General features: G+C 45.1%; 9 protein-coding genes across 9 annotated transcripts; 3 read left to right on the top strand and 6 right to left on the bottom strand.

The window, feature by feature from the left end:
* Positions 1-838: 838 nt before the first annotated feature.
* On the bottom strand, positions 839-2,132 carry EV420DRAFT_1650496 (uncharacterized protein; the record flags this gene model as incomplete). The annotated part of the gene is made up of 4 exons (XM_060478457.1): positions 839-949; positions 1,009-1,185; positions 1,233-1,292; positions 1,347-2,132. The coding sequence occupies 4 exons, from the start codon at positions 2,130-2,132 to the stop codon at positions 839-841; spliced, it is 1,134 nt and encodes a 377-aa protein (XP_060323639.1).
* Positions 2,133-3,944: 1,812 nt separating this feature from the next.
* EV420DRAFT_1485942 (uncharacterized protein) lies at positions 3,945-5,641 on the bottom strand (the record flags this gene model as incomplete). The annotated part of the gene is made up of 9 exons (XM_060470322.1): positions 3,945-4,103; positions 4,156-4,280; positions 4,506-4,714; positions 4,889-5,069; positions 5,143-5,205; positions 5,253-5,354; positions 5,432-5,454; positions 5,506-5,592; positions 5,616-5,641. The coding sequence occupies 9 exons, from the start codon at positions 5,639-5,641 to the stop codon at positions 3,945-3,947; spliced, it is 975 nt and encodes a 324-aa protein (XP_060323638.1).
* An 848-nt stretch (positions 5,642-6,489) lies between these two features.
* On the top strand, positions 6,490-6,808 carry EV420DRAFT_1279121 (uncharacterized protein; the record flags this gene model as incomplete). Its single annotated transcript, XM_060468122.1, has 2 exons — positions 6,490-6,604; positions 6,663-6,808. Coding segments are annotated over 2 exons (261 nt in total), but the record flags the coding sequence as incomplete, so codon positions are not given.
* Positions 6,809-7,695: 887 nt separating this feature from the next.
* Positions 7,696-8,890, top strand: EV420DRAFT_1485941 (uncharacterized protein; the record flags this gene model as incomplete). The annotated part of the gene is made up of 5 exons (XM_060470321.1): positions 7,696-7,759; positions 7,814-8,046; positions 8,314-8,432; positions 8,479-8,638; positions 8,849-8,890. 5 exons carry the CDS (start codon positions 7,696-7,698, stop codon positions 8,888-8,890), a joined length of 618 nt encoding a protein of 205 aa, XP_060323636.1.
* Positions 8,891-14,094: 5,204 nt separating this feature from the next.
* EV420DRAFT_1650494 (uncharacterized protein) lies at positions 14,095-14,796 on the bottom strand (the record flags this gene model as incomplete). The annotated part of the gene is made up of 2 exons (XM_060478456.1): positions 14,095-14,364; positions 14,413-14,796. 2 exons carry the CDS (start codon positions 14,794-14,796, stop codon positions 14,095-14,097), a joined length of 654 nt encoding a protein of 217 aa, XP_060323635.1.
* A 726-nt stretch (positions 14,797-15,522) lies between these two features.
* Positions 15,523-15,873, bottom strand: EV420DRAFT_1251042 (uncharacterized protein; the record flags this gene model as incomplete). The annotated part of the gene is made up of 1 exon (XM_060466726.1): positions 15,523-15,873. A coding segment is annotated over one exon (351 nt), but the record flags the coding sequence as incomplete, so codon positions are not given.
* Positions 15,874-17,133: 1,260 nt separating this feature from the next.
* EV420DRAFT_1253051 (uncharacterized protein) lies at positions 17,134-18,439 on the bottom strand (the record flags this gene model as incomplete). Its single annotated transcript, XM_060466749.1, has 2 exons — positions 17,134-17,500; positions 18,315-18,439. Coding segments are annotated over 2 exons (492 nt in total), but the record flags the coding sequence as incomplete, so codon positions are not given.
* Positions 18,440-18,573: 134 nt separating this feature from the next.
* On the bottom strand, positions 18,574-19,908 carry EV420DRAFT_1752696 (uncharacterized protein; the record flags this gene model as incomplete). Its single annotated transcript, XM_060480417.1, has 5 exons — positions 18,574-18,641; positions 18,670-19,280; positions 19,323-19,420; positions 19,460-19,783; positions 19,810-19,908. 5 exons carry the CDS (start codon positions 19,906-19,908, stop codon positions 18,574-18,576), a joined length of 1,200 nt encoding a protein of 399 aa, XP_060323632.1.
* A 2,588-nt stretch (positions 19,909-22,496) lies between these two features.
* EV420DRAFT_1132761 (uncharacterized protein) lies at positions 22,497-26,492 on the top strand. The gene is made up of 2 exons (XM_060465989.1): positions 22,497-24,095; positions 24,143-26,492. The coding sequence occupies exons 1-2, from the start codon at positions 22,860-22,862 to the stop codon at positions 26,075-26,077; spliced, it is 3,171 nt and encodes a 1,056-aa protein (XP_060323631.1). The 5' UTR covers positions 22,497-22,859; the 3' UTR covers positions 26,078-26,492.
* Positions 26,493-26,575: the final 83 nt, after the last annotated feature.

Below are 26,575 nucleotides of genomic sequence, written 5' to 3'. Positions count from 1 at the left end.
CATCAATGGAAAGATGCGTTACTTGGGATTCGGGTTCTTCATCTATATCTTCCTCTCCATCGCTTCCAGCAATTTCGGAAGGGTCTAAGTCTGGCCATATGAGAATTGATGCCATGAGGAGGAAATCCGTGTTAAGAAGAGGATGACCCGAATGTTCTGTTAGTTCAGAACACTGATGATGCATGTTCAGGCATAGTTTTTATGAGAGATAGTGATCATTTTGCAGAAGTGAAGAATGCGCAAGGCCACCAGAGACACTGTCGAAGTTGTTTCAAGTGATTTGTCAACAACTGGTTCTGGTCCAGATATAGATTCCTTATTCGGCCTTCATTTTGCGGCGACGAGGCTCGTAGAATCCCATCATTTTTTTTTCCCTTTTACTACAGCTACATGGCCTAAACAAGAGTAACAGATTACAAGTACAGGAGAAAATTAAGAGAACAGAACACTATTACAAGTACACACATTAGAAATACAAGTACAAATCTGTGAAAAAGAAATAAAAAAATAACAAAGGTGTGGAGGGAAGACAAAGAATAATGTTTTTCAGGCATGAATTTCAGGTCATTATACAGGAAGAGACCATACGGAGTACAACACATCCACAGTGAGATCATGCAGGTTTTTTGTAGGCACTCATCTGTCTAGCTGGCCAGCAATATAACGAAATGCCTTCACTAATACCTCACGATCAGTGGTGATGCTGAACTGGCAGTTGTTATCGAGTGGTACTCCAGTGTTCGAGCAAGGCATCTTTTCAAGAGCACATTGATGGCAAGTGACAGGCATGATGTCGGGAGAGGTGTAGTAGCATTTTCTGGTGTTCTCATGGCAAAAATCACACTGGAAGAAAGCCTGCATTTAGAATTTTCAGGTTGCAAGTATCAAATGATGAACCCTGGATGCCATTTGAATTGGCCAGATCGTCCAGTTCTCCATTTCTGAGAACCTATCCGCAAATTCAAAGAGTTGTCTTTGCATAGCGAAGAACCCAAGGTTCTCAAGTACCATCCTCATTTTAACAGGCTGAGGACAGATGACATCAGCAAGACGACATTCTCTCGGTCCCATGGAATGCAGAAGCAGATAGAGATCAACTAACCACTCCGAAGTTTCGAGATGCCAATGTGGATTGGCATCTCTCGGTGGGAAGTTGCCATGGTAGCGATTAGCCAGTTCATTGAACTAGGAGATAGGTCAGTATTGACATCTTCTTGTGATAATCAACACACCCTTGACAATAAAAGAGCATGAAAGGCTTTTTCACATGCTTCATCACTAACATGAGGGACCTAAGGAGTTGTTTGAGCCATGTTCAGTCATAAAGTAATTGCACATATGGCAACTGATCTCTTCTTCCAGTGGTACAAGCCTTGGATTGGGTCGGTGTTCATGATATCATCAGGCATGACATCAACGTTCAACGTCTGAGATGAGATAATCTCATGCACTGCTCCAACATACCCCAGAACTTCAGTTGGGTCGACCAGCAGATAATCCTCATCATTAGCAATGTCGAGAGTTGAGCTCCTCGTCAACCCATCTTGATTGCATCTGGCACGAGTGTCCTGGGGATCGAGCCAGCCAAGAGGCGAGGTAGAAGTTGTCTGAGACGCCGCTCCAACCATATCAACGAGCTGGTAATCTCCATCAATCGCAGATTCCTTTACGGAGGAGTCATTGCTTTTAAGATGGTCATCGTATGTCATTGGCATTGTAGGGGGTTGGCTATAGCCCTGCAGGGGAAGTGAAACAGGTGATACTAGGAAATCCATCTGATCAAGGCCCTGATGAGGATGTCCCAGTCCTGTTTGCCTCCATAATCTGTGGATTGTCGGAAGGCCCTCTACAACAGCTGTAGAGGTGGTACCAGTCGGTGGGTGCAATGGGCTAGGTTTGGTGACACTTGACAGTTGGGCAGCAAGACTCCATGAAGAGCATGGCTCATACAAGCTTGGGTGTGGTTGCGCGAGTATCTCAGGCAAGAAGATGCTTCGGGAGCCTTGAGAGAAGTTGTCAGAGTTTTGAACTATCTCGGTGTTTGATGCCATTAGAGTAATGCTGAACATTCTCAGACAGATGGCCTTATATATACCAAGTTTCTTGGAAGCAAGTATGACGTCTGTCGACATAACGGTGCACAGATCAACCAGAGAGAACATATGTTTTGTCTGTCAGTGCATAGGTGATCATCCTGTGGATCTTACTAGGTCTTCAGAGTACAGGCAACCATACATGAGTCTGCAATTTATAAGTCCTTATCATCTGGATAGTGCTGAATAAGGGAGAGAGAGAGAAAAGAATGTTGGCAAACATGGGACCAACCGAGCTCATTCATAAATATAACTTGTCTTGCATAAAATTAGCTCGCAAGTTTACAAGGATGCTATGTTGTCTTGAATAATTCCTCATCTCCTGTACTGATCATATGGGAAAGGTGAATAGCAGCCCCAGAAACTCTGATGAATGTAGCTAGACACATGTACATCAAAAGAAGCGGTCATTCCCATAAGCGACAACTGTTCTTCAAGAGATTCCATTGCCTGTATCTGCTCAGGCAGTGCCCCTCCAAACACGTGAAGTTGTATTGAAATTCTTTTAAGAGCGGGAAATTGGTTTCCATCTTCCAGGAGTGCAAACCAAGAATTCCAAACCCGTAGAGGTTGCAGTGAGGTGTTTATGGTGATGTCGAGTGATAAACACAGTAACTTTGGACTGTTTTCGATGGTTTGCACCATGTTCAGTAGTTGCAACAAGGTGTTGTTGAGAAATGTAATCCATAGACATAGGAGCTCAGGATAAGATGGGAGTGACAACGATATATTTGCATTCATTGTTTCCCCTGTAATTCCCATAATTCTTATTAGTCAAGAGTCTACCAATTGTTATAAAAAACATCTTACATCGATGAAAGTATAAATCAAGTTCTGTGATACTTTCATTGCAGACGTTTATCATCTGTCTCATGCTCATCCATACCCTTTCATCGACTGAAAGCTCAAGACTCTTTAGAACTTTCAACCCTGGCAGAACAGCATCTGCAAAACGATCGTCTGTCAGAAGGAGGTTCAACCCATGTTCTGCATGATAAGTGAAGCTTTCGAGCTTGAGCGACAGTTGAACCGGGGCACTACAGGGCCTTGTTATTGTGAGGAGATAATTTGGGCCTTCTGTAGGAAAGGAAAGGCGTCTGAGTGATTTTAAATCTTTTAGCCAGCTGTACATCTCGTCCGAGGTAAATGCTGAGCCTAAAACCGTGCATTCTGCTATGCAGGACCAATCTGCTTCTAGGGCAAGCATGTCATGGATGCAAACACCGTCAGCAATAAAGCTAACAGAATGCCAGGATGCCTGTGTGAGAAGGGCTATGGCCTGACAAGTGTCTTTAGGCCAGAATTCTCTTTCATAACGGAGGCAGATTTCTTGGACATATGGTACGAGATGCCACGATGCTGAGAAGAACTGAAAAGGAGTTTCTCTAGCTCCTATGGACAATAATGAAGTGCTCCTTATCAGATAACCTTGTGCATGCTCTCTACATTGATGGCATATAAGACTGAGTGCTATTGCATTATCTGAAGAAACCACACACGTGAAGTCGATGATGAGATTGGAAAGCTCCTTTGGAATGGATAGATCTGAAGAGTAGTGAAGGAGCATCAGCAAATGTTTGTGCAGAGAAACCTTTCCTTATGTAATGACTTATTCGGGTTCTGATTCTCAGGTCCGCCTGTCCGGGCTTCTACATCCTTATCAGGTTACAACTTGCTTTTGCTATAGAGGCCTAAATCGCTGACATTTGTTACAATTAATGGTAGTTTACAAAGAAATACTATGACTATCTTACACCTTTTGAAGAGAAACAGTAAAAAAAATCAAATACTATGACTATCTTACACCTTCTGGGGAGAAATAGTAAAAAAAAACAGTATCCAAGCCTACGACTAGTATACATTTTCTTCAGAGTCATCCTCCATGCTGGCATTACCCACAAAGGCATTCTTGTTATCATCGTCTCCGGAAACACCAACAGCATCTAGCGTGGATAGATACATTGGCAAGGGCTTTTCAGGGTTTCTCCCAGTCAGATTCTGTTGGAGGATCTGCCAAGCGGAGAACAACTTGGATGTTATAAGAAGCAATGCTATAGCTCACTTCTTTATAATGACCAAGAGTAAAAATAATGAGGACAATACTACCGTTCTCTGGATCAACCTTGTTTAAAGGACATGTGTTATATATGGAGAGCTTGAAGGGTGCTTGGCAGTCAAATACAGGCACTGTAGTAGTTTGTCAGTTCTCGATCCTAGGTTTTATATGAAGATACTCGCTGGGTTCGTCTTGTGGATGAATGGCTGTTGTTCTCTAGTCAGTTTAGCCGTTGAGGTTGATATCTCAAAGCTTACCTGGACTGTGATGCTTCCCGCTTACAGGAAAAGTCCTTCCCGATTTGCCTGCTACAGCCTCAGACCTGAGTTCATCAAGCTTTTGAAACAAGTACTCACTACTATCTCCACTCTTAAGCCACGAAGTAAAGGATAATCCACCCTTGAACCCGTTGTTCATCAAAACTTTGTTAGGACCCACGCCAAAGATACGACCAATTGCCGCTGCTGCCCGTGGCCAAAGGAAGTGAAGAGGTTGAATGCAGATCTGCTTTGAAGTCGAAAGACCAAAGAGATCGCTGTAAACTACAGAGCCAACGATGAAGAAGCTTTGGGATAAAAGCAATGAGCAAACGACTCATTCTGAATTGACAGAAAACTCTGTAGGATCAACGAGAGCTAGGTTCATGAGAAAGTCTCTTGATGGGGCAAAGGTGATATGCATGATGCGGCTGAAAGCGATATCAGCAACCTGTTCAAGCAAGCTTCCATAGCAGCCTTACTGAATCACGGGGAGATTGTTTCTGTAGAGTGCAGCCACATCAACAGTTGGGACTCTATCAGGGATCTCCTTGGACTTTATGTAGTCCTTAACGCGTCCCAAGGGAATCAGAGCAGATACAATTGCCTGATATGGATTAGCATTGGTAGTTGAGAGCTGGTTTCCCTTTCCTGCATTGGATGCTGCATCGGACACTCAGTCCCTACGATTCATGGATTGAGTGAGCTGCAAGAATGTGTCATTTAACATACTCACCTTGCCTTCTCGTGCTTTGCCACTCCTCCGTCGGATTCTTTTTCAGGGGAGTGGTCCCTATGTCTCATAGCACACTTCAGTTGTTAATACACTCAGTGAATAACACTCACCTTGACTTTTGGTGAGAATCGTCCATGCTGTGGGTACTCCCAACTTCTTCCCCAACTGTAATTGCATTAGAACCTGTGGACACTGGATGCAATGCATCATTCCTGTTTTGCATAAACGATTCAGTGCAGTCCTAGAATAACCAGAGCTTATGCAGAAGAGCTTCCAGAATGTAACGTACTTGCTGTAGACAGAGGCAAAGTGCTGACAAAATATTGGCATTGGGCAATGGTATCATTTTAGGACAGTACATACCTGTGAGGTTGCTTTGGCTTTGGTCCATTCTGAGCACCAGGAGACGCCTCCCTTTTCCCAGGACTAGTAGCGGTTATCATCTGTTCCCTGAAAACAAATATACCACTCACTTGTTTTGACTGTTGCTTTTGACCATGATGTTGAGAGTGAGTTAAGGAGGCGAAGCGAGGTGAGGAGTCCCATGCCTTTTGTGAAGGAATGAAGTTCAGGAGAATGACATCATCACCAGAAGCAGTGCACTCAAAAGCTTACATCATCCATCACATCTTAAACTTGTACATCCCATGATGTGAGTTAGCAAATGATTTTCCCCTCTCTTCTTCTTCTGTTTCAGTTTTCAAACTTGGTTTCCATGCTCGAAGTTTCACCATGATTACAAGAGTCGATACTATGTTCATCATCACATGTTCTCCTAGGCATCTGTTGGAATAGGACGACTTACAATGACCCTCCACATCGAACCTCTACATCGTCATAGCCGAAGGATATAGAATGAGTGTAAGTGACCAGTAAAGGCCCTAGGAATGTTGACCCTTATTCCTCTGCAGCTCTCCAGAGGTAGAATACCTTATTCTGGTTTATCTGGGAGCCTGAGAGCTTCTACGCTATGCTAAGTGCAGTCACCTCGCTTTTGAGCAAGTATCTGACTTCATCTTTCGCCAATATTCTGTCTGTAAATTACTAGGGAACTTTTTCCCTATGCAGCACAGCTACGATTACTTTTGAGAAGCACAAAGAGGATTGGGCATTTTAGCCTCTGGCTCGCAAGTTACTGGACTGTTCTTAGGTGAAGAAGAAGTCTTCAAGAACAGCAACCTTGACGTCTATGTCAACGTCAAGCAGGAACAGGCTTTTGAAAATCTCCTTGAAAAAGCAGGCTACAGTATTTACCTCGACCTGACAAAGCATGGGGAAGTTGTTTTGATAGATGACAATGATCTTCTCATCGCTATCAATTCTGACCAAATGATTTTGTGAACAAAATACGTGGACAGTGCAATCGCCTCGGTCAAAGAATTTCGCAACGATCAGGGTAAGGTAGTCCAGGTTATCGCCTCATATGGGCTCCCCATGGACATTATCTTAGGTTTTCATTCCAGTACATACATCTCACTGTTAGGTTTTGTCTGTTGAGTGTGATTGACTTCTTCCTCCAGCCTGTGTTATGAACATAATTGGCTACAAGTTTGCCTATTGTTTCTACCCAAATGTGACCATTCATGAGAGGGCCTCAATCATTCATGTCGGGCATGATCTCAATTCTGTTCATGCTTGTGAAAAATGGGAGAGCCAGGGCTGGTGAATGATCAAGGAAACCACCTCCACTCGTTGCCTTGATCTGCGTATGGTGAATCGACATGTGGGAGATCGATACTGCTGGCGAATCCCTTGTGATAGGCCTCTCTCGCTCTCAGACATCAGTCGATTCCAATCTTAACCAATCAACAGATGTATTGAGTGGACACAGTTGGCAGTTACTCTATCCATGAGACAAAGACGATGGCTTTTATGCTATCTATGCATGGCTCCTTTTACTCTGATTCCATCAGTACATTTGCATCTTAAACAAGGTTATGCAAAAATTGGAAACCATTATGACTGTTTGGTGAGTTCTGGTGTCTGATTCCAGTGTCATCATGAGCTCAACCAAGTTGGCAGGACAGAACTGAAGTTTTCCAACTACGTAAAATCAGTTCTAAACTAGCTTAATCCATGCCAAGGTAAGATGGTATCTCATCCTCTTTCATTCTCTTTCCCCCCCTCACACTCTCTCTTCTCCTTATGAAGGGCATTGCTACCACCTCGTCCGGCATGCTCAGATGTTTCTTATTATTATTATTTTTTGAAAACTGTAACTATTAATTTTTCTAAATTAAATTAAATTTTCTCCTGTCTTGCCTTAGCTCAGAAGCATCCAATGACAACAACAAGCTTATCTATCCCTTCATCAGAAGCTTTTCATAATGTCGCACATGAAAAAAGTAAGCCAGCTTGCTGCTAATCAATTCAGTGATTCCCACCCTGCAAAAAACAGAATGTCTTTGACAGTGAAGACATTGCTGTGCTGTACAAGCCTTGCTAACCTTAGCCCCTTCCAGACCAAACATAAATAGTTGCCTTTGAACAGATCATGCTGTTGTCTCTCCCTCTTTTGTCTTCCTTGACGATTTCACTTCTTATCGGCATATTATGAGCCTTCCTCAGTATCAAGCATCCAACGCTATTACTCTGGCTGTCCAGAGTGATGATTTCAGTACGTATCTCTATTACACTATCAAACAGTTAGGCTAACTTGGTCCGAAAATAGAAAATATGTATAAGGAGGTCTCTGACCAACTTAATCAAGAACCAAACCAGCTTTTCAGTTATAATTCCACCCAATCCATTCTTGAGGGCTTCTTAGTAGATTACCAAAGCTCCGATGACTTTGTCTTCATCACCAATGCAAATACTGGCAAAGAAGAAGTTTTCCAAGTTCATGGCGTAATTTCCGAGGTTCATCTGCCTCCGGTGCTCAAGGCTAACCAGCAAGTACACAGTGTAAATTGTCTAACATGTTGATTAACTTGGAACAGTATTAGCATGAACAGACTTGTTCAAACTGTCAAGCTCATCAGTCCTGAAGACAACCAAGTGTTTTGAATGGCAGGACAAGCGACTTCTTGCATGCTCGAGTTTCTTCAGCAGTCAGTTGGCAGTCCTGTACAAGCTCCTTATGCAGTTCAGCATGGCATCACTCAGGAGCTTACATTTGTAAACCAATTATTGACTCCGAGCCACTCTGCCTTTCCTGACGATATCATTCAGCTTCCTTCTTCTTATGACTCCAGCCAAACTCTTGAGGAGTACCTCAGCGAAGGAAAATTTGCCTTCACCAAAGATAATCAAGTAGCATTCAACAAATTATCAGTTAATGAAGATCACCAGTACGTGTTGTCTTTCTGCCACTGCGATACTATCTCAGTTATCAAGGCTTTGTATGATTGAGCATATCAAGCTGGGTATCTTTTGTCCGGGTCAGATAGTAAATGTTGGAGTATTGTTGCGCTTGATCAAATCGACGGCACCCTCCCCAATGTGTTTTATTTCGCATCTCGATTCTGTTTCCCTTATTTCTTGGGGTGTGAGAAAGGTAACGTAGTTTCAGCAACCAATGTATCTCTTTCCATGACTAATTTTTCTCACTTAGTCTCTCGACAATCATCGTTTCCAAAGGACTATACCTAAGCGCAGCCTTCCTGCAAAAAGATGACTGGCCTCTGTTTTGAAGCTCAGCCAGCAGTCAAAGTCTGGTGGATCAATTTCGATGCTGATGGATTAATGTTCTGTATTATTTTTGAAGTTACATGTCTTCCAGAAAACCGGTCCATTGGCTGGATCCTGATAAGAATTGAGTATAAATTAATGAGTAGTACGAGGGTCTTTCAGGCACTTTTCGAGTTCTGCTACTGCTCTCCCTGTGCAAGCGTGTCATTGATGGTGAGGTACAAATCTAGTTGTTTGTGATGCCAATCGATGCCTTGAGCACAGGTGGTCATTTGAAACCTGAACATGATCATGAGCCTTAAGAATGGGCCAGAAAGTGAGGAAACATACTAAATCCGAATCACTGTACGGCTGAACTGTCTTTGCCATCCTCCTGTTTCACTCGAGGGGGAACATGTTCTGAAGCAACTTGATGAGCTCAGAATTGTCTACCGTCTGTTGGTAGTGGTGAGCCTGCAGAAGAAGTGTCATCAAGGTTAAGAGACCAAGAAAAGGATAGCTAATATACCTGAGAGATGATGGGCAACATCTCACAGATGTGCCTGGTCATCCCCCCTTCATATCTTGACAATCTTGGCCACCATGTTGAGACCGGGGACTACAGCATGAAGCTTTCTTCACAAGTGTGCAAAGCTCTTGGGTTGAGATATCGCTTGAAGAGCCCTCAAGCGGTATCTCGAAGATGCCTGTCACCATGAAACCAGTATGAGAGTCCATGTGTTGAAGTCTTGGCCTGAATGGAAGCTGTTGACTGTGCTGTGAGGAGAAAGGCATTGGGAGAGGGCTGGCTCATATCATATGTAGGTGGAGAGCAGATGAGAGCAGATGAAAGCAACGAGAAAAGGACGATGGCAAGCCTGGCACATCACAAGGTACAGATCAATTAGACGCTGCTACGATGCACAGGTTACATCTAAATTTGGTATGCCAGGCACATGCCATTGACAATTTCCTGATCATGTCTGGAAAAAATGATGGTGCAGGCCATTCAACAATCTTTTTCTCTCCATCATTTCTGTTGATGAGCCTAAACTTCTGTGGCAACGGCAAAAACCAAAACTCTAGAGGAGTTCACGGCAAATGGCACGTAGCGGCAATAAAGGCTTTGTTGTTGTGCGAGTGTTTCAGTGCACCTCCATGCGATGAATTCCTCAAGAATGCAAGTATACACTGCGACTTTTCAGTCAGCGAAGTAGTACCCTTAACGATCAAGTACTAGAAAATGTTGGCTGTAAGCCAGGAAGGGTCTCGATAGATGAGAAGGAACAGAATCCGGTATAACTGGAAATACTGGCAAGCCGTGAACAAAGTGATGGCAATTAACTAGTAAAAGCCATAGGCGGAATTGGTGGAATTAATGGAAATGCCATCAAAGAGAAATACCATTGGCAAGATAACAAATACTGTGACGGCAAGAGACAAAGACTGTAGTCAAGAAACTGGCGGTAAAACGAAGAGAGACTGGCTGGTGGAAATGTGAAAGGGAACTAGTGGCAGCAAACGATGAATGGAACTGAGTGATGATGAAACTAAAACTGGACTGAGGTTAACTGCGGTAAAACGAAACTGATACTGATCCTGAGTCTACATGGAGACTATCCTATACTGAAACTGATGGCAAGATACCAAATACCATGACTGATGATCCTATACTGAAGCTGTTGACCGAAATTCCAGTGACAGATGCTGCTGGCAGCAATAACGATCCTAATCTGAGTCCACACAGGGATGTAACGATCCTGAACTGAACTGGGTAAAACGATGGCGATGTAGAAGGTGAAAACTGATGAAAATGATCCTGGCTGGTGAAAGTGAAATGATGCTGGTGGATTAAAAGATAAAAGCGAGTTGTGGACACCAAATTCCGTGTATTGGCGCAATATGAGCATACACCAATACTGTTAGAAGAAAAGCCATGACAGAGAGTATAACTTGGAGTGACTATGTTGTTATTGTCTATCTCCTAGCGAGTACAAGCGATAATGGTGGTCGATAACATGGATGATGGCTAGTGTCCAGTAACTCTCTAGCCACTACTATTTTCTGTGATGTATACTAGCTTTTATACTACAAGTCCGGAATAAATTTAGAATACTTGAAGCGAGTCCTTAGTAAGTCCATAGTACATAGATTGGTAAGAAATGATACCAAACACATGTTCCCAAGGTTCTAAAGTACCAGCACCCACACGGTTTTGCTGTGTACTGTGGTTCGAAAGTAACAGCACCCATATGGATTTACCGCATATAGATGAAGTGATTAGCAAGAATGCCACCGATCTCCGGAATTTTGAGCTGCTGTGTTGCTGCGGCAAAGTACATTGAAGCAAGTGTACTGAAGTAGATGCTTGCGGCAATCTCTTGGTGGTATAACAGCCTTAGTAAAGACTGAGGAAAGGTCACAGCATTAGAGCTAATGCCATGGAATTGCTATTTGAGCTGCAGAATTGTGGCTGTGCTGCGGAATTGCGGCTGTGCTAGGCAATCAGATGGGATTCTAAATCCGTGAGATCAACAATCTGGTGCCTGGCAGAATTAATGAAAGAAGACTGGTGGAATTAATGGAAGGGGCACGTAATTGATGTGGGGTACAAGTGGGGAAGGATAATTGGTGGCATTAAGCAATATTGCCAGGATTGAAATAGTAGGTTTGTGTGGTGGCTGGGGAATTAGCTATCTGGTAAAACCCACGAATTCTGAGTGTACAGAGCCTGGAGGCTCATCACCGTTACAGCTAATTTTCACTAATCTATCATTGGGACATATAAAACTATATGAGCCTTCCCAGATCTAAGCCTTGTAAGATCTGTTGATGCTAAGTCGATGTCTTGTAATCTGCCCCCATTCACTTGACTATCATACTCGTATGTCTTTTCTGGCAAGAATATTCTAGTCATAAAGTGACTTCCAGTAAAATAGACAACACATGCAAGGCAATAAAACACCTGTCCACTTACCAAAGGTATGCACAGTTCTAGTCCCAATCTCATCATTGATGTTTATTCAGGAAATAACTGCAGGCAGATCATACTAGGTGCATTAACAAAAACAGAGGTCCAGGTCGAATAACCGGAGCAAGACATTGCATGAGAATGTCTCTCACTATGAATGGCCTCTGTTACACGTGTGCTTGAATCACAGGTATAACCTTTCATACACATGAGTAGCCACTGCTGAGTTGTCCCCATTGCTGCTTCTTCACCTAACAATCCAGCACTCGACCATGCTCTTGGACTGCAAATTCCTGCAAATGTCTGTGTTGCAGGAACAACAACCTTGCTGCAGCCCATGTTACAGGTAAACAAAGGAATGATATTGTACTCATCACCTGTCATCAACATCTCTAACATATCTGTTACAGGTATCATTGCCTCTCCACATCTGGGGAAAAGTCTTGGTAACTGCCGACTCAGCATGTCACGGATGGTATTCCTCATGGCATTCATTGACAAACTCCCTTCTCAGTTTTTCTCCACCGAGTTCTGCATAAAACTTCTTGCTAGCAGACATCTGAAAGCAGAACTCGCCTTGAATCTTTCCTTCCAAGATGGATTAGCGGTGTGGAAGACATAATACAATCCAGTAAGCACAGAATCATACATGCACAACCAATTTTGACAATCCCAGCTACAGCCATATAATGAAATATCTAAGTCATAACTCCGACTGACTATCTTCTGCTTTTTCCGAGATCCTGTCATGACTGAAGGACCTTTGTCAACACCCCTTTTGTTCTCTCTGGCTCGGACATCATTTTTCTCTCTAGGTTCATTCCTCTTCGGCATTTTCATACTCACCAATTCTTCTGCATGTTCATACTCTTCTCCAGTTCTCTTTCTCTTCCTAGAATGGCCTTCGTCATCCTTGGGGTTGTTATACTCCACTAGATATGGCTTGGGTGGCTCAGGAAGCTTGATCAACATGCCACTTTGGTACCCATGATTGACGAGACTGTTCCATGCAATATCCTCAATCTTTTTCATCTCATCCACAAGGTCAGGTGGCAATGGCTTGTTCAGATCCTCTAGTTTCACCTTGCTTGTAACATACAGGTCCTTTCTTGAAGTAGCTCTCGAGGCTGCTACATATGCCATGAATCCTTCCTCATCTATGAATGCTATTATGCTTGTCATTGTTTGGCCCTGTGCAACCTGCCCTGTACATGCGAAACCACCTTGGAATGGCATCTGTTCTCATGAAATCGTGACATTGATGCTCTTACCCTGTGCGTTCATGATAGGATGCTTGAATGACCAAGTAATTAGTGATATGGGAAAGTATCCTCTCAGCAACCCTTCCAACTTTACAGTAGATGCTGGAAACTTGACAAGAGCATACTTTGCATACTCAAAACCATATTCGTCTGTCTCCATCTCGACATGTCTAAGAAAGCCCTGAGCACCATTCGTAATTTTCAGATCAGTAGACAAATTCTTGGATCGAAGGATAACAGGCATTCCTTCATAAAACGAAAGGCGGCCAGGTAAGGCTCCTTTGTTCATCAAACTCAAAATATCGTGGTCTAACAAATCCTGACAATACTCTTCAGGTACTATGCATCCTCGGATCCTGTCCATGGCACAGCAAGTCATCAGCCTCTTTCCTTGTGAGTTGCTTTTGGCCTTATATGAGTTTATCGAATGACAAAGCAAGTTAGTTCTTACAACGGCAACTGCTTCAATCCCTTCCATATCAATCCTGTCGGATTCCTCATCCGACTTAATTACCCTACTGTTGAGAAGGTCTACATCTTCCAGAGTACATTGCCACAACTGGAGGCGCTGAACTGCATCTCCATACTCAGGATCACCTTGCATTCGTTTCTGTTCTTTCAGACAGACTGCATCTGTTAATGCATTACAGACTATCCTCCTGAGCCGTTTGCACAAATTACAATTGTTGATTGGAGTATGTTCTTTGATCTTCGAATACACCGAGGAACCTCGTAGAGGCGGGAACTGATACAAGTCTCCTGTGAAAATGACCATCATTCCACCAAACCACCAATGATCCCTTTCCTTCGCAAACCTACAACAGGCATCTATTTTGGGCAATATTCCCTGATCTAACAAAGAAACCTCATCGATAACTAATGCCTCCACATCTCTGAAGTTCTGTCGTAACTTGTTATGCTTGGAAACCGTCAGGGTCGATCAAAACACTTCCTTGCCATCCATTGTGCTACTGCGTTCAGATGGTCTATCAGCAACTCTTAATCCAAAAGCTTTGTGAACTGTCATCCCATCATTAAGAGCTGCTGCTGAGCCAGTCAGAGCCAAGAAACATATGGCATGTCCATCTCCACAATGTTCCATCACAGCAATCAGAGCTCAGATAACATGCATTTGCCTGTGCCTCCAGGACCAGTTAAAAACATCCGCATGGGAAACATCTCCAGTTCACGACTGTCTTCACCACGTCCAAGAATCTTCCTGAATATGTATGTCTTGGCCATAATCCTGAATGCTATATCCTGCTCACGATTCAGCTTAAACAGTTTGGACGTTTCAAGTAGAAGCTTATCCACATCACTGAGATCAGACATGTTTGCAGTGGTTGCAGCCGGACACCGGTTAAACCGAAACCGAAGATTCTTAGGATGATCAGCATCTTCTAATGTCTCACAATCAGTCTCTCGTACCTCAGGAGCAAATTGACGAGACGCATCAGCTGCATTTAGCCTGGATGCAGACACCATGTTTTCATGTTCCTTAACTTGAGCTTGCCATCTTTTCATAAGAAGGCTCGTAATTTTAAGATCAGACTCAGGAAGATTCCAGTGATTGACGACCCTTTCTGTAGGATGAAACCAATTAGATTCGGCCAGCTTAACCATATCATGCACAGCCTTTGCCTCTCCAGTTACATCTTTCCTGTTTGGATCCAGTAACTCCAGAAGCTCATCAGAGTTATCGCTGAATACCTTATCCAGGAGCACAGACTCCTTGACCAAAGCTTGACGTTTCTTCAAAGTCTCAGCCTCACACTCATCCTCACACTCGTGCATCACCTCCCAGTTTGCCATGCAGTTCCTGGCCCTGTGCGAAAACTCGTAATGATCAAAACAATCATGAATGCTTTCACCGTTGGGTACCAATGGAATATCTTGATGAAATGGTTTAAAGTGCACTAGCATAAAAGCTTTATAAGAGTCATGGTGAGCCCATGGTAAGCGATGCCCTACAATCTGAGGCACCACCTTTGTCATATACTCAGCTTCCTTGACAGTTGTGTGTTCAGCAATCTCATATGTCTTTCCGAGCTCAAAGTCAGGCAGGAAATGAAAACGCCTCGTTTTATCTATCCTATCTCTGCTGGTGTAGTTAGATAACATGTCATCATCTTTGGTCCCTTGCTTTATAACCTTGAATCTGAAAATGTAGTCATAAAACAATACGTCTTTCAATTCAGATGCATGGTTTAGATATTCCTCTACCTGTGATCAATGAACCAGAACCCCTCCACAATTAATGCAAACAGAAACAAATGCTGTCTCAGCCTCTTCAGTGGAATCTTCCCCCTCTCCATAGCTCCATCTCACATGCACATATTCCATAAGTAAACCTGACATCATGGGCACAGTTTCATGTGACAAGAAAACTTCTTGCTGCCCCCTGATTACTTTAGCTGCCTGCTGCGCATGAACCTGATGTTGTTTAGACAACTGAGAGATACACTTATGTAGGACAGTCTGTGCCTCTAACTGTTCCCCCTTCAAAAGAGAAGCATGTGCATTCATTAAGGCATCTCCCATAAGTGACAGCATCTCATACGTCTTCAGACTCATCTTCATAATATAGTCAGTTATGTAAAACATGGCAGCTTTACAGGATCTCCCAGATAAAATGCACTTCATGTCATGATTGTGTCTACAGAAAACCAAAATAAAGTCATTGAAATAATTTATGAGAACATCCCTGCACGCCATAATAACAGACTGAGTCTCCTTGTCATAGTATGAATGACCGATGTATTCGTGCAGAAACAAAAACTGACATGTCTGATGGCCATACTTGAAACAGATGTCCTGATGAGAATGTTGCTGAAGCAGCTCACCACAATACTTAACCTCTTCTTTGAATCTACGTAGAAAATCCTCAATTTCAGCTGGTCTGGCACCTTGATCAGGGGGTGCAGGCAGTCTTTCTGTCTTCGGTTTACCATCCTTATCAAACACTATATCCTTGGGTAAGTCATGCCTTATTATATCCTCATAAAAATTAAAAAATTTCTCTTGGAATCGCTCAGACTCATTCATCTGGCGATGCAAATCGGAAGGGTTAAGTCCACCTAAAAGAATCATCAGAAAGTGAACGTGATATGAACCTCTTTCCATCAACTCATTTGTTCCATAGAATGCTTTCAAGTGACCTATCACTCCTCCATCGAGTGTTGATCATCTTTTCTTAAAGTCCCATCCAAACAAATGCTTGATCATCGCCTTACATGAAAAGTTGAAGAAATCCAATGCTGCTACCGGATCACTCGCCAGTCTCATGCAACGCTTCACATAGTTGACCATCGCTGGGTAATGCTCATCAAGGTTTACAGTCGTATCTCTGCACATCAACTGGAAAAGTGGACTGTTCTGGGGCAAAGGGTTGGCAGTAAAGAATATATGCGGGAGATTAAAATGTCCATAGTATGCTCTTATTTCATTTTGGTACATGATCTTCGAAGCTTCAGAGCCTGTTATCTTAGAAGAAATCGTTTTTACCTTGGAAAGAAGCATGAAAACCTTTTTTTCCTCAGCCATCAGATCAGCTACTTGTCCCTCTTCCTCTAGATGCCTGGCAACAGTCTTCAAGGTCACCGGAGTGACTCCTGTAATATCATCCGCAACAGTTTCAAAATCAGTTCTGTTGACAGCAAAATGAGTATGGAGGTGAGCCTGCCAGCGCTGAATCATGTTCATTACAACAAAAATAAATGATTCATGGTGCCTGAAGCACCGATTGCTAATGTCCAGATAGTAGTTGGCTTGACTCTCAAATGATACTGTCACCTTCCATCAATGATCTTCAAAGCCTCCTTTTCCAAAGGGAAAAAGTGTAGGGAACATGCCCATAATCAGGTTTAGATTGTTATATTCACCAATGGCAGTACTGCCACTAAAAACTGTGAGATCGGGTTTCTGATCAGGAGGTCTTATAAGGTTTATTAATGCAGCTGCCTGGAACATCCGCCCTTGGATTTTTACCAATTCAACATCAGAGACTCCCATACGTTCTAGAAGTGGTTCCTCCGACTCGTCATGCACATCCATACTGTCAACCAAGCCAGCTGCAAAATGTGGTTCCATCCCTGCCGTCTCCTGTTCAAAAATTTGTTTGGTGGATGAAGGGTCCAATTGAATAATGTGATCCTCCATTCCAGGTATCTCATCGTTCTCATACAGTAGCAGGTGAGCACGAGACAGCTCGATCTTCAAATATAATGGGTTATTAGCCACTAAGCATATAAGAAAATCCCACACTTTATCCTTCCTTATATGATACAAGGTCTTCAGAGATTTGAGTGGCTGGCGCAGTCCAACAAAGATGATGCTGAGCATTCCCTTTACATCTGCCGGTACTCGAGGCAAAACTGTAGCAGTCGAGACAAAATTTAAATCATGTGCGCATGTATTACTGTGAAATACTCGAGGCTGATCATTTTTCCCCATGTGGAAAAGTCTAGTGACATGACAAGTACAACGATATATGGCACACACCATCTCCTTGATAGGGCTTTGCACTGTACCGTATATGGTATATGGCTGTATAGCCACAGTACAGTGATGGGTGACAGCTGATCCATAACCATACTGTCAATGCTCTTAGAACTAGGTTGACGGTATGGTACGGGTATATAGATGGCCGTGCTGATCGTCAATACAGCCGTTGAATAATACATACCTGATATTTGGGGCTTTGGAGCAGCTCCAGGTCCTGCCATGGGCATGTTGTCATCTGCATCATGATAAAAATTGAATTTCGAGGGGGATTTCAAGTTTCCATTGGCATCGAGGGCACACTGATCTGTCATGATGCTCATAAGTCTGCGAAAAAAGGACCATTATATACTCTTTCGTGAACTCCTCTGGCTTAAAATTCAGCAGTATTTGACAGGTGCACAGGCCAGCGGGGGGCAAATTATTCTGCAATATGTGTGGGTAGTCAAACTCAAAGGATGAAACAGTAGTAGAATAGAGGCAGCAGAAGCAGGAAATAGAAAGTATTCTATGCTGGTAAGGGTTAGAGCTTGAGTAGAGCGAGTGAAAGAAGATCGGGTGGTAGCGCTGAAGAGCTTGCGGTGCCAGCACATCATGGTACGATGTTAAGTGTATGGCAAACACGTGTACAGTGTGATCTGATGATGGTTATTTTTAGATACATACATGGCTGTCGATTACCGTATGACGGCCGTGTTTATATGGTTGCTAACGGGATGTCCATATACCGTCCGTCTCTGGGCAAGTTATTTCGCCAGACAGAATGGGCACGGTACCCCTATGACAGCACCCATATAACCATACTATACGGTGACAGTGCGAAGCCCTACTCCTCGACCCAAGTCAAATCTCGAAAACGCTCAGGAAGTTCTCCTCGATAAAGATCATTCTGCAAGGAATACATTGGCAAATGCCCCCCTTGCAAATGAGACTCACAGCTATGGCATATATTCATAACACCATCTCAATATCCCCAAGGGTCCAAAAGATACCGTTGGAGCAAAGGATGATCAATAACATCATCTGCAGATCTTCCATCGTCCTCCCTCACGTTCAAGAGATCCAGATGTAACAAATTCTTGATTTTCTCTAGCCCTGCTTCATCATACCGAGACATCCCAAGAGGTTCACCTCCCTCGAGTTCCCATGAGCAAACACTACACACATAAGTAACAGGCCACTTACTACCTTCCATATATTGATGAGCACACTCAAGCTTCATTTCAGTATCGACAACTTGAGGCCATGCACGTTCAATATCATTGAAGTGCTGAGCAATGCTTTTCTCCTTGTTGTCTCTTTCCTTTCGGCGCACTACCTTACGCATCCCTTTTCGATGACGATCACGCATTGGTGCAATTACCCTATTGCAAAATGATGGTCTGTACTCCAGCTCGAGTAAGTCCAAAACGCCAAATGTGCTATTCAGACTTATGGAACTAGTATAAGCATTGGTTAGATCCCCAATAATCGGAGCTGGAAGACCCAGAAGCTGTCGCCATCTCCCAGAAAGCTCTTCCTGGAGTAGTTCTATTTTGACAGCCCGCTTGTCATGGAATGAGCATGATCTCCGGGAGTAATGCACTCGCAACAATGTACTCTTAAGTAAATCAGAAGGCATCGTCCACGTTCTCGAACGAAACGTGGCCGTGTCAAGTTCGGGATCGATCGAACGAAGCAATCCATTCCCCCTCCCATGAACCAACGGGTAAGAAGTTTTTGCAGGGCGAATAATTTTTGGAAAAACCTTATCCCTAAATTTTTCTCGGAAAAGTTCAAAACACATCCAGCGACGACTATTAACATAGGGACAGTTCTCAATTCCCTTTGACACACACAGTTGGGCCAGCTCTCGATCGGAAAGTGTTATGAACTGCCTAGCCAAAGCCATAAACATCGAAACGACCACGTCAATAGCTTCGTCCCGCCTTTTGACCTTTCACCAGTCCCCAATTACTCGACTCATCTCACGCACAGTTATCCCCTCGAACGCATCCTTTAACTCCCCTGAAGTCCGATAGAGCCACGACGGATTTGAAGGTAAAGTCGGGTATGAGACTTTATAATAAGTCCGAGGATGGAAAGCCGCGTCCTCAATTTCTGCTACAGTAAGGAATACACGTAAATCATACGAAGTATTCTCTACCAAAAAAGCACCGTCGACATAGGTTGCTCTCACCTCGCTCCATCCACTCTCACTACCGAAAGCGTTGCGCAGCCATTCACAGACGCCACCAGGAGTTTCAAAGACACGAGGAAACAGCTGTGGAAAGTAAAGAGGATCGTAATACCTCGGAAACTGCGTCAGAAGGTATTCACAGTTACAGGGAGGTTCATCGGCCTCATCCAGGACTCGTACGCGCTGACACGGAAGTTTACGAAGCGGAAAATCCATTTCTTTTTTTCTGGTGCAGTGTGTAACATGTTTAAGGCTCCCAAGGAGCGAGGTAATATACGCAGAGCATGGTCACCAAGTGACTTCCCCTCTACTATAAAGAGGAGACGGTGTCGGCGGAGTGCACTCAAGCACAACAACACAATGCAGAAAATGAGCCTGTTGTTTCTTAAGCTGCTATTATCTCAACATCAGCATCAATCCAAACCAGACACTTATCTGAATGGCGTACCAGCGAGCCAACTGTTCGAATGTTCTCGCTCTGGAGGTCCTGTAAACGCTATATAGGAATTTTATCCTCAGGTTTTAGCTGTTCAGCCTTTTGCTTTTGCGTCGTTATAGGGCCTGCTCCCAGTCAAGCGAATGTTTCAAAGAAGGAGACCAAGTCACGCCTCGATGAAACTCCTCAAGAGTAGCAAACGCCGAACTCGGCCCGAGCAAGAGAGCATTACCGGGTGTCTTCGTGAGAAACGTAAGTAATACGGCGAAACAAGTCCGTTCTTCGAGACATTTCCCCCTTCTCGTGACGCCCGGAAAACCATTCCAGGTAAATTTTTTGACTCATAATAAATACAAATTGACCCCTAGTCTGACGAGTTGGCAGGAGGATGGTCGTTATCTCTCCAAGTAATGCCCTCTGTCGTTTCCTCTATTCATCGGAAAGAATCGGGGAGGGCGGACCTATAAACGGGAACTAATTTTGAACAAGAACACGGGAGGGAGTCATAAGATGATGAGGCGCTATTGAGTAGGGAAGGCAACTTTTCTGTTATATCAAGTGATGCTCTGGCAGTATTCTGACCCACGTTCGACACTGCCCCTGTTCCCCTTCACTTCAACATGCGTAATATATCTAGTACCCCCAGGAATGCGGAATGATGAAGATGGCTTGTATTTGCCTCTATGCAGAGGATCGTTGCCTGATATGCAATTATGGATGGATTGAATGCTTTGCTAATAACGCGCTATATTAAAAAATGGGTACGCTGGGTCTACCCGCGGTTCGACGTGATGCCACCTGCAATAGATAGTTCGATAGATAAAACGGCGAGAGAAACTGTACGTGGTCTGACCAGTGAAACAGTCTGCCATTTATATAGTAAAGTGAATGACACCATAACGTGGAGGTTACGTCGTGTATTCCCTCGGCTTTTTGTAGAGGGTGAGCCGGAGATGTTCTCACTCCGCGTTGAACGTCATTTCTGACTTTCTTCTCCCGCCACGCTATTTCTGTAAGATAGCGCGTCAGCTTCGGATAGATGGAAGCTACGACAGGAGATGAGGAGCGTACGACATATACGTATATTTGTTTGCGATGTTCTGCCCCGCCTCCTCTGTCGGGACTCGGGAAGCAGAAGTGGAGCCTTTTGAATCGTGTTTGCTGGTGGGAGAGCAATATTGATAGCAAGGTTTGTGTTCCCAGTACCTGTGGTCACTGGCAATGCTCGAACAAAGGTTTTCCGTCATATGAGCGCAAAAATTCGCATGAGTCGGTCCGGCGACCGGGTGACTGAATATGATCTTGTTCATCCGGTGGGAGGCTGGCTGCGGTCGTAATTGCCGTGAGAGAAGTACGAGGCCAGGGAAGAATAGGATTTTTTATGAGAGGAATGCGTAATGCAGTCGTATGTTTCGTTGACCGTGATGTTTTTTTGGATAGGAGCGGTCGTGCATCGATTAAACACAAACAGGATGGACACTGAGGAATAGAAGGGATGTATACCATTAATCAAGTCAGATATGTGTCGAAGCGCTATTACATGTTTTTCATCAAGCGTTTTGACAAGTAAGAGTTACGAAAGATCCAGTTCCGGCAACGATAAAGGAGTACCATATGTGATGGAGACGACCGCCTAAAAACAGGTCGTCAATATGGAGCCTCGGGTTGCCACAACGAGATTAAAATACCGGTGAATGATGTCCGTTTGTCTCTAGGGCAGATTAATGATTGAATCTATCCAGAAATTACTGGCATGATGAGCAGATTTGTTCCCGACGTAAATCTGGAATCGCATCAAGGCACGATACGTAGCGCATGGAAGTGATGCAAAGTTTTAATTCGAAATTCGAACGCTTGTAGGTTACGGGCGGAGATGCAATTTCTGCAGTGACATAAAAATTGGGTGATGGAGGATCAGAGAACGGCGCAAATCCTCGGTCGCGGGTCGTGGGGATAAAGAGGGACTGCAAAGCGGTCGGACGTGATGCACGGAGAAATATGGATTTGTAAGGTGTACTGGTCAGGGTTATCATGTTTCGAAGCCTGGACTCGATTCGAGCTGTCAAGCATAATGAGTGGCGCGAGTAAGCTTACCCTGGCTGGCCGGTGTGGCCAGCTCGGTGTTGATGGTGATTACGACCGTGTTATAGGGAGTGGGCGAACGCTGAGGACTGAGTAGAGCGTGAAGTCTTGGATGAAAGATGGGTAACGGCCATTCGAACTGCGGAAGTACGGTTGCAGTGACGGAAGCGAACAATTTGAGACGCGGAAATTTAAAGGCAGATTGTAGACACCGACGGCCTAACGTCTCCCTCTTGACCTCTTACTATTCATCGCCGTCGTGTCAAGCTGGGCTTGATTTGCCTTTCATGATTTAGATATGATCCTTGGACTACGGGCGCAGCACACGACAAGACGTCTGTTTCAAACGAAGAAAAGATATTAGCAAGGATAAAAAAGTGGTAGGTTCTCGCCTCCTACTGTGTTGTTGTCGATTTTCGTAAAGAGCTACACACGAGATCTGGGGCGAAGCGAAAACATATAAAAATCTCGTCAAGACAGAGAGGGTAGAACGGCCTCTTCCGTATCACCGCCATCATGAAGGAGATGAACGCTTCTGACGATGGAAGCCGTCAACGTATGCGACGAATACCGTGGGAAACGGGAACAAGGTCGGGCCGGTGATATTCGGCAAAAGCCGGCATGCTCTGACCTCTTACCCTCTTTTAAAAAATCGCGAGCTCGTCGTCTCGCTCTACGATGCCGAGCATATTCTCGAGGTCGAAGTCGTCCTCGACAACGCAGAAGAATCTCCGACTCGACACGACTACTGACGAATTCGGACGAGTGTCGTCAAGGTCGTCACAGTCGCCATTGTCACCACCAGACGGATTTCTACCATTCACGCTCGACAGACCGCGCGATGCCACGGAGAATGACTACGGGTACCTCGCGTATGAGAGGCACGTCGTACTTGGCCTCGAGCAGGTCTCGCACCTCGTCGACGTCGTCAGCGAGGAATTGGGTACCCGTGGGGGCATAACGACGCCTTTTATATTCTCCTCCATGGCGCTAGACCTGTCCTCGACGTCCACCAAACGACTCATACGAACTTTTATTGACGCCTGCGCCGACCCTGGCTCAAAACAACATCGGTTCCGGGAAGAGGCCCGGTTTGCGGGGCCGCATGAGCTAGGAATGCTGTTGCGATGGGGACTCGGTCGTCTGGTACGGATTGTTGATGGACAGGAGGAGCGCGGTCTTATTTCTTGGGACCATTATACTGATTTTCGAGATTCAGAGCTCGCAGCAAATTTCCCTCCTACCCATTTCTCGACGTTCCTTCCACCATTACCTGCCCATCTGCGCTCCATAGTCATCACGGTGCTCAGTGTCCTCACACGATTGACGGCGAACTCATCGACGTCGGGACACACGCCACCGACGCTTTCCCCGTTGTTCGGGCCCCTCTTCTTCGGCCTGGGCCCGCCGGCACTGCCTTTCCATCATACCTACGTCTATTATCTACGAGCCACGAACGCCATGGAACACATCATTCTCTCCTTCATTCGCTTCCAGGATACTCCAAGGGCATCGTCTGCGTCAATGGGTGTCCCTACGCGACTGAAGGAGTGGATAAAGGGATATCCAATCATGCTTGCCGATCAGTCGTTGAGACCGCAACCACGCAAAGGCGCTCGCACTTACCGTGTCCTCAGTGTTCGCCGTAACGTGCGAACGTATACGAAGGATCTCGTCAAATCTGCCTCGACATGGGAGTGTAATCTGGGCAAAATTGTCGGTAAATCACCCGTCAAGTACTCCGATGGTTATAGGAAACGCATGGATATGCCGTCTCAGTTTGAAGCAGGTCAAGAAGACGGTGACCGGTTTCGGAGCCTCACCGATCTAAAATGGGGGGAATTCGAGTCGCTGGGATTTGGCGGTTTGGGTCAAGAAAAGTTGCAGTTTGATTTGAACGAGAGTGCCAGAACAGTGAGTATGCCGTCTTTCCCACCTCTCTGTCTTCTCATTACTCGTAGGCACGGAGCACTAAACGACAAACACTCAGCTGGAACGACTTCTCATCCACGGGATTCACAAGATCAGATGTAACGCCTCTCAGTGCGACGTTGCAGTTCTCGCCTCCAATGTCGGCCACGATCTCCTCTTATCAGCCAGCCGAATACGCCAAGAAGCTGAAAAAGGCCGCAAAGCATATACCGGCGTTTGGATGGGATACCGAACCCGTTGTAGGACAGGAAGAAGTGATCGAGGAAGCCTTTTTAGACGTCTTCTGTGACATTTTCTGTGGATGGGCTGGCGTATCAGAGATTGGCGAGGCTGAACGAGAATGTAACTGGGCCCTGGTATGTTCCTTTGTCTACCGTATATATTCTACTCAAGCTTTGCTTCAGATTGAGTTTCAACCAGACGCCCTACTTCTATTCGAAGAATTTGTTCCCCTGGAATATCGGCAGCAGATAAGTTCCTCGTCTTCTGGATCGAGCCGAAGACGTCTTCCATCGCTATTTTCGCCGACATCAACGTCGCCAAAGATGAAGTCGAAGTCGAAGAAAGACAAGACTGAGCGGTCGAAGCCCAAGGCGCTGAGCCCAAAGGCTTCGTTCAAAGAGGTCGAGTTTGAGGGCTTGTTGAGGGGTGATGGCAACCGGAAGACGAAAGTTATCACTCTTGGATCGAAGGAAACGCATACTACAACGATCGGCTCCCCGAGTGAAGTCGAACCTCCTCCTCCTATGTTGCAATCGCTGAGTCATCAGTCCTCCACCAGAAGTGACGATTCCTCTTTGACCGCGAGCACGGTCGGGGGTACACCCTCAAATAGGCGCCGGTTTCGATTAGGCGGTTCGGGGACTCCCACGAATGGTGGCTCTGTTATGGGACGAAAGTCGCTTATTGGCGGCCTTCCTCCTGCTGAGTACAGCAGTGTGGATTTTGAGACACGTCTGGCGAGCCTCGATGGGGAAGACGTATACGAGGACTACCCGCCTGTAGACGGTATGCCAAAGAAACGCGAAGTTGCTGACGATGCGTGGGTGGACATCTTGGTCGGGAGTCAAGAACGGCGTATGGCTGGCCAGGAGTATGGTGGGCGAGGGAAGGACAGAGGAGAGGATGTTGATCTCGTCAGTCTCGAAGTGCAGAAGGCGCTTAAGGGCGTCAGAAAGATGAGCCAGAGCCCGGAGAGCCAGCGAACGGAGAAAGTTCCTGTAAGGGATGAAGAGGAGGAGTCTATTGAAGTCGAGAGGGTTCCCTCGAGGCTGGCTATGAATGACTATGTCGACGACCCTCGACATCCGCAGTACTATGACGATTCGCTGGATTATGATGCAGATGGCCCTTCGATGACTGAACAGTCAATTCAATCGCTCCATTACGATCAACATGAGTCCGAGGATGACGAACCAGAGCCAGTGTTGGAGGCAGAGGAGGAGAAAGAGGAACCGCCACCCCGACCTATACCGCCCAAACGACCAGGATACTTTGACCTTCATCCGGAACGACGACCTGTAGCGAATCTCAATGGCGACGGCGAGGACCCTCGAGCTAGGTTTGGGCACGATAGCGATTCTGAAGACGAACTCCTAGGGCCAGGTGTTCGGCCGCTCCCCAGAGTTCCGCCCATTATCAACCTCGATGAGCAGCCCTCACCCTCGACTGCGCCGTTGAAGGTTCCCAACAAGACTGCTGCGTTGATTGAGATGTACCGAGAGCGGGAGCGGAATGGGGCCTCGCAGGTTACTCCTCCGAGGGTGTTGCCTACTCCCGTGGTCGCGCCGCCGAAGATTGTTACGATACCAGCGCAGGAGGAGGCGGAAGAGGAGAAGGAGGAGGAAGTACCGCCACCGCCACGTGTACCTATTATTGATGAAGATCAGGGCCGCGCGAGTCCGGGGCGGTATGTGCATGGTGCCCCATTGCATAACGTATTGGAGGAAGAAGAGGAAGAGTAGATTTTGGTGGTGGTGCGTGGAATTATATGTGTCCCTCCCCTTTTGTTTCGATTGTTTCTTTATGCTTGCTCCCTCATTTTTTTTTCACTTATTATACCCCCCCTCCCCCTCATATACAACACTCTCACACACACATACTCAGGAATTCCGCCTCCGGTTACAAGGAGCCGGACTCTGAATTTATATGTATATCCACCGAGTCACTCGTTACTACCTAGTCCGTTTCTTTTTTTTTGGTTTATTCCATCCATTATCATGATCATTACTATCTTTCAATCCATATGTTAGTCCTTCCGTATTGACTTGGCTCTTTTTTCGTTAATCTGGGCATTATGTCGATTTAACGAGGTTGAATTCAAGTTGTTAAATAGATGAGGGTGGTACCCTAGCCGGAACCGGTGTTCCGTTCCGATAGCCGAGATGTAAATGTATTAGAATGCATTAATCGAGAGAATTTCATTCAAGAGGGTGCACAGTGAAGGCAAGTACATAACGTAG

The sequence above is a fragment of the Desarmillaria tabescens genome (genome assembly GCF_030435595.1).
Source record: "Desarmillaria tabescens strain CCBAS 213 chromosome Unknown EV420scaffold_76, whole genome shotgun sequence".
Classification (NCBI taxonomy): Eukaryota; Fungi; Basidiomycota; class Agaricomycetes; order Agaricales; family Physalacriaceae; genus Desarmillaria; species Desarmillaria tabescens.
The sequence above is the reverse complement of the archived record's forward strand: the minus strand, read 5'-3'. Positions and strand labels throughout refer to the sequence as shown.

Coding starts and splice junctions, on each gene's coding strand:
- EV420DRAFT_1132761 (XM_060465989.1), top strand. CDS start 22,860: ATGCCGAGCATATTCTCGAGGTCGAAGTCGTCCTCGACAACGCAGAAG. Junction 24,096..24,142: donor TGAACGAGAGTGCCAGAACA/GTGAGTATGCCG, acceptor CATTACTCGTAG/GCACGGAGCACTAAACGACA.